Raw genomic sequence first — 6152 nt, forward strand, 5'->3', positions numbered from 1 at the left:
GCCTTGCTGAACTTGGCTTCCAAACTTGTAAGATCTAGCAACTGCTGTGCTCCTGAAGGTGTTCGAACAAAGAGCGAGTGGTGCTTTTGGTTTCCCCTTGCAGCTTACAAACAGCAGCACAAACAGGTCTGTGCGCTTTGCTGCTCTGCGCACGTTGTTCAGCCCCGCAGACACCTGTTACAGCCAAGGCTGAGCATAAGTTTCCTTTTGCAGCCTATAAACTGAACAGCCAGCAACTAGGCGAGTGACTTAGCAGCTACCTCTCTGCAGCATCACCCGCAGAGCCAGGAACCCACTCCCTTGCTGGTCCCACACGGACGGGGCCAGGATAAGGAGCTCGCTCACCAGATGGCAGTGCGTCCTTGCGAAAGAAGGAAACGTTCCCTGACTCTGAACAAAGCAAAGTGCAGCTCCAGAGCTGAAAAGGTCTTGCAGCTTCTCTCAAACCAAGTGTCGCTGCAGCTGAGCTTCTCCTTCTATTTGCAAACCCGTATTCGCACTGCAGTTCGCGGCAAGGCACCTTCCCTTGCAGCCTGGATATTGCCCGGGGATCTACACTTTCCTTTCAGGCTCGTGGAGTAGAAAGCTACGATCAAACACTTGCACAGACATAGGTGCCCAGACAGAAACGGTTTCTGCAGTATTCTTTCTGCTCTCTGCCCATCAGCTACACACAGCACACCGGGACTGTGAACGTTCCTTGTCAGAGACACATGTAAGCTCATCACGGCACTCTGGCAGATCAATTTCAAACCTTAAAACGTCCAGCAGCTGCTCCAAGGAAAAGTCTAACAGACACTGGCATTCTCTTTCCCCTTGCAGCCTGTCAATTGCACCTGCACTGCGATGCTCAGAATATTCCTTCTCAGCTCTATGCACTGTGACACTTCACATCTCCCAGGGACACATGCACCTCTCGCAGCGCAGCTGCTCCAACGAAAAGTCTAACAGACACTGGCATTCTCTTTCCCCTTGCAGCCTGTCAATTGCACCTGCACTGCGATGCTCAGAATATTCCTTCTCAGCTCTATGCACTGTGACACTTCACATCTCCCAGGGACACATGCACCTCTCGCAGAGAAAACATGCTAGGTCAGAAAGAGCTGCTGGATTGGCCCTTATCCTTGCAGCTTTCAGCACTTTGCCACACACCATGGGTCTGCACTTTGCTTCGCAGCTTTTATAACCACCCCCTTTTTCACTCCTCAGACCATTGCCCCACAAATTAAACCCTCCAGCAGCATCTCCCAGACAAAAGCTCGAGTAAAAACAACCCCACGGGACCAGCAGCAGGCTGGGAAGGAGCAAGAGGAAACTGGGAAGGATGATGATGGGAAGAGCCCGTGGATGAAGTGCTGGGGGGCTCTTCCCCCCCTCAACTTGCCCAATCCCCTCAGCAGTCCCCACCCCACCCCCCTGCCCCAGTCATCTGCCACCACATAGGTCTCAATGCATCTTTATTAAACTCTTAAAAAACAGAATACAAAATTCTGGCATCAACAATTGTTATAAAGGAAAACTTCAATTCAGCTGTATCAGGTCACCTGGTACATACAGTAAAGTGCTTATTTTTGTGTGGTTTTTTTTCCTTTTCCTTTTTTTTTTTTGTTGGGCTTTTTTTAAAATATATTTTTATTTCCCAGCCAGGCCCCAAGCAGAGGCTACTGTTGTACACCCCAACAATGTGTTAACGTGACTTGTTGAACCAGCTTTGGCAGTCTTCATCAATTGTAAAGTGGAGAAACTTTCTCCTGGTTTGATAAAAATAGAGTTAGCTTCACAGTAAACGTTTCTAACCAGTTCTAAGTTGAGTTAGTTGGCTGAAGGAAGGGCGGGAGAAGGAGAGAAAGCCAAAACACTTAGAATTTCCAGCTTAAAAGAAAAAAAAAATCTTTTTGAAGTTGGTTTCCAAGATAGATGCTCTATGGGGGAGGAAAGCTTGGAAAGAGAAAGAGGAAGAAGAGGGTGTTAGTGAGAGAGGGTCGCTGGTGCTGGACTATGGGAGCATCTGTCTGGAAGCCGCCCCAGGAGAGGCACTGGCAGCAGGGAGGGCACATCTGGCCCTGGCACGAGGGTCTCCCCAGCCAGCCCAGGGCAAGCCCTGCCCCACTGATGCACCCATGGGTGCCCAGTGCTGCTGGGAGTCAGGCTGGAAGTGTTCCAGAGTCGATCCCTGGCTCTAGAGGCATTGAAAGACTCTCCACGACGCACAGCCCGTGCCTGCACGCTGCACGCGGGAGCTCGCTGTCCTGGTGCCACAGATCATCCCTAAGTGCCATGGGCAAACTGAACCCCACCCAAAACTCCAAGCCAAGCCTGTGCCGACCTGGGATGCTCCCCAGCACGTCCTCCTCCTCACCACAAATCCCCACAGCATCTGCCAGCTGCGCGTCCCTGGCCGAGGATACCCACGCAGCACAGGTCACCCAGGCCACGTGCTGCGTTCACCAGACAGGGGTGGTTATATAGATATAAAAGAGATCACTCTTATGCATGGGAAAAAGGGGAAACTCCGTTTGCCAACAAAAGCAGCACAGGGGACAAATAAATTTGGGAGCCATCCCCCTGCCACCCCTTTCCCATGGGTTTTGTTAGTTAAAAAGGCTGCAGCGTGCAGCATCACCGATAGCTTCACAATACCAGCTCAAGGCATCGCGTACTGTACATCATTCAAGTATTTCTTAATATAAGACAACGAGGAATTATCTACAACTGATAAACCAAAATAAGCTATAAAAAGTAACAATGTACAATCAAGATGGATTTTCTTTTTCTTTCTGTTAAAGGAGGCCTCTCCAGGGTGTCCCAGTGCCTGCATGGGGGCAGCTCTCCTCGCCACCACCTCACTCCTCCCCACCCAGCACGGTGAGACCATGGGCACATGGGGGAGAGGGCAGATCACAAGTAAGAGGTGGGTTTGGGGGGGGTGGGATGGGAATGGTGTTGCCCTCCTCAACCTAAAAAAGGCTGAGAAGGAACAGACAGCCCTGCCCTAAACTCCACCAACACCCAAGATCATCTCCCAAGATAACTCACACACACCTCCCTGAAACAAAAAAACCAACATATATTGCATAGTATTGCTGTCAGCAGTCTTAAAATAAAAAGGAGAACTTTCTTTTCTTTTCCAGAGACAGTGACTGTCTTCAGCAGACGACCCAGAGAAGTCTCTTCCCTGGCTTAGAGCTCCCGAACCCTCACCTGTGCACACAACGGGCCAAAGCTGCTTTTGCAAAACATAAAGCTCAAAGCACTGAGTTGGAAGGGAAAGGAGGAGGCTGTGAAGGGGGCACTCCCCTCCCGGTGGGATGAGGGGGCAGCAGCAGGCACAGCCTGGTGTGGCCGTGCCTGTGATGGGGAGCAGGGGGTGTTACAGGGATCTGGAAGCATTGAGGGGGGAGCTGGAGATCTGTCTGACCCCAGTCACAAGCACTGCCCTCCTAGGCCGACCCAGCCCTGCACAGCAAAAATCAGCCAACAGCCTCATCCCAGCTCAGCATCCCAAATCTTTCCTCCACATGCATCCCTTCCCTTGCCCAAAGCAAGATTCCAAGGAAAGGGCGATGCCACGCATGCCTGAACACACGTGATCACAGGTGTGCATACATGAACACACACACCAGTGCTCCCCAGACTCTGCTGCCCTCACCCCAAACCTCCAGCCCTACATCCCGAGCTGTCTCCAGGCTGCTCTCTCATGCTATGGCCCTGGCTGCTGACCCCCAGCATCCCCAGGGCACTCTCCGTGCCCCCAGACCCTCCTGCCACAGCAGCCTCGGGACCAGCCCAAAGCCACACCCGGTCACATCAGCCTGCAGCAGGTCCCAATGCTCCTGACATGGGTCTTTGCTTTCCACAGAGCACCTCACTATTCCCAGAGGCTACTTCTGGCTGCTCTGGCCACCCTGAAGACCTCGTACCCCCTCACACCTCCATGAGGGCACAGCCAGCAGCCCCTCTAAAAACAGGTGCAACACCTGACCTGGCACAGGAGCACAGCCCTGGGTGCCTGTGCACGCCCCGAGTCTGACCTCGCGCTGCTGAGAGCGGGAGGAAAGGAAGACGTTTCTCCGTGCCCTGTAGAGAAGCACAGCTAAGCAGTTTAAACCAACAATAACTAAAGAAAAAGGGAGTTAATAGCTTATTGTGGCGGCAGGACGCCGAGGAGAGAGGGCGGCTCGGCGGGACAGGACGCTGCTCCCTCGCTGGCACCGTCTCCCCCCGGCCCTGGGCAGTTCCCTGCACAGTGCCCACCGCGCCCTGAGGCAGCGCCGGGCACGCACCCGAGCGTGGGACGGAGGGGCTCCCTGTGCCCAGGAGGTGTCTCCTGGACCCTCGGGAGGGGGTTTTTGTAGGGGTTTTTTGTGGGATCTACCCCAACATCGGAGGAAAACCTGCAGTTCCGAGAGGAGGGACGAGGTTAAAACGTGACTCCCACTGCTGAAAACATGACCGAGGGTCTTTTGTTCACAGTATGAAATGAGCTGAAATCGTCAAAGCAGCCGTGGATACAGAGTCCTTTGGTGTCAGGGATGGGGGGCAAATGTCAGAGGAGAAACCAAGAGTCGGGAAACAAAAGTCCGTGTGTCTGTCAGATGTCCTTGAGTGTGCCCTGGGTGAAGCAACCTCACGCTCGATTTAACACCTTAAAAAAAAAAAAAATCTTAAACAAACCCTCCCTCTTGTCACGAGCCAGAAATGGTGGGGTTGGGGGTGGAGGGGTAAGGGGGAAGAAAGAAAGGAGAAGGAGAAGAGGGACATGGGAGTACAGCAGATGCGAGGGACACTACTCAGGCTTGGTCGGCCACCAGGACCAGCGGGGCCACCAGGTGCTGCCCAGCAGCCACGGCCTTCGCCAGGCTGCTCTTCTGCCGCCGCTTGGCCAGCTTGGACTCGGAGGGAGGGGAGAGCTGCATGGCCCGTGAGGTAGCTTTGATGATGATGGGTCGTGCTTCCTCCTCCGCCGCCTCCTCCTCGTCCTCATCGTGCAGCGTCAGCTGGCGGTTGACAGCAATGGCCTCGGCGGCGAAGGAGGTGAGCTCTTTGGCACTGCTGTTCCTGTGGGGGAAGCACGGGCTCAGGGGAGGATGTGGGGGCTGGAAGGAGGTCAGTATCAGGGTGCCCTTCCTTGCACGTCTGCCACGCTGGACCAGTTAGGCATCAACAATGTGGCTCAAACCCAAACCACATGCAGCAGCCACTGCTCAGAGAGTCATGGCAGAGCCCTCAAAAAGCAGCAAGAATGGACAGTAGTGCTGAGGAGCCAGGATTTGGGGGGCTGGGATGCGTCCCCCCATTCCAAGGCCACCCACACTCACCTCTGCAGGATGATAGGGGTTGGCAGGGTGTTATCCGGGGCACACTGCAATGAAACACAGCTGGTCAGAGCCAGAAGCCCCGTAGAGGTGTTCCCCCCAGCTTACAGGAGCAAAGCGCGGGGAGGGCGGCGTCAACACTCACCCCCTGCACCCAGGGGTGCTCCAGGACCTGGGCTGCGCTGAGCCGCTTCTTGGCATCTCTCACCAGCAGCTTGGAAATGAGGTCTTTGGCTCCGAAGGAGATGTGAGCCCAGTCCTTGTCAGGAAACTCATACTTCCCCTCCTGAATGCTCTCAAAGAGCATGTTCTGTGTGGGGAGAAATAACAGGAGCTCAGCCAGGAGCGGTGCTGCCAAACTGGTGATGGGTTTGGGGTCCCCCAGGTACCTGGCAGGTGTGGCATGCCTCGCCCCGGTCCCAGCCACAGTCAGAGCCGCAGTGGCCAACGAAGGGGGGGTACCCGCTCAGCATGATGTACAGGATGACACCCAAGCTCCACAGGTCACAGCGCTTGTCGTAGATCGATGCCTCCTCATTGAAGGCTTCCACCACCTCTGGGGCCATGTACTCAGCTGAGCCACACTGTGGGGAGAGGTGTGGTGAGCCCCAAAAGATAGGAACCGACCCGGCAGAGGGGACTGGGGTAAGGGGGTCGGCCCTTGGCGGAACTAGAGAGCTGCACTCCCTGAAAGGAGAGCGCAGACACGGCTGCTCCCCAGGTTTGCTTCTGACAGGGCAGGTCACCTACCCTGACGGGTTTCCTACCGCGGGGCTTGCCACAGACCTGCCTCTCTGGAGGTCACCCGACAGCGAGCTGACACCCCAAAATGAAAAA

At 54.7% G+C, this 6152-nt stretch overlaps 1 protein-coding gene across 1 annotated transcript; it reads right to left on the reverse strand.

The window, feature by feature from the left end:
* Positions 1–4790: 4790 nt before the first annotated feature.
* LOC103800404 (MAP kinase-interacting serine/threonine-protein kinase 2-like) lies at positions 4791–5894 on the reverse strand. The gene is made up of 4 exons (XM_009072779.1): positions 5705–5894; positions 5461–5625; positions 5319–5362; positions 4791–5058 (listed from the first exon to the last, which is right to left on the reverse strand). Exons 1-4 carry the CDS (start codon positions 5879–5881, stop codon positions 4791–4793), a joined length of 654 nt encoding a protein of 217 aa, XP_009071027.1. The 5' UTR covers positions 5882–5894.
* Positions 5895–6152: the final 258 nt, after the last annotated feature.

Source organism: Acanthisitta chloris, unplaced genomic scaffold, assembly GCF_000695815.1.
Source record: "Acanthisitta chloris isolate BGI_N310 unplaced genomic scaffold, ASM69581v1 scaffold29754, whole genome shotgun sequence".
NCBI lineage: Eukaryota > Metazoa > Chordata > Aves > Passeriformes > Acanthisittidae > Acanthisitta > Acanthisitta chloris.

Coding starts and splice junctions, on each gene's coding strand:
- LOC103800404 (XM_009072779.1), bottom strand. CDS start 5,881: ATGGCCCCAGAGGTGGTGGAAGCCTTCAATGAGGAGGCATCGATCTAC. Junction 5,626..5,704: donor AGGCATGCCACACCTGCCAG/GTACCTGGGGGA, acceptor CTCCCCACACAG/AACATGCTCTTTGAGAGCAT. Junction 5,363..5,460: donor AGCACCCCTGGGTGCAGGGG/GTGAGTGTTGAC, acceptor GTTTCATTGCAG/TGTGCCCCGGATAACACCCT.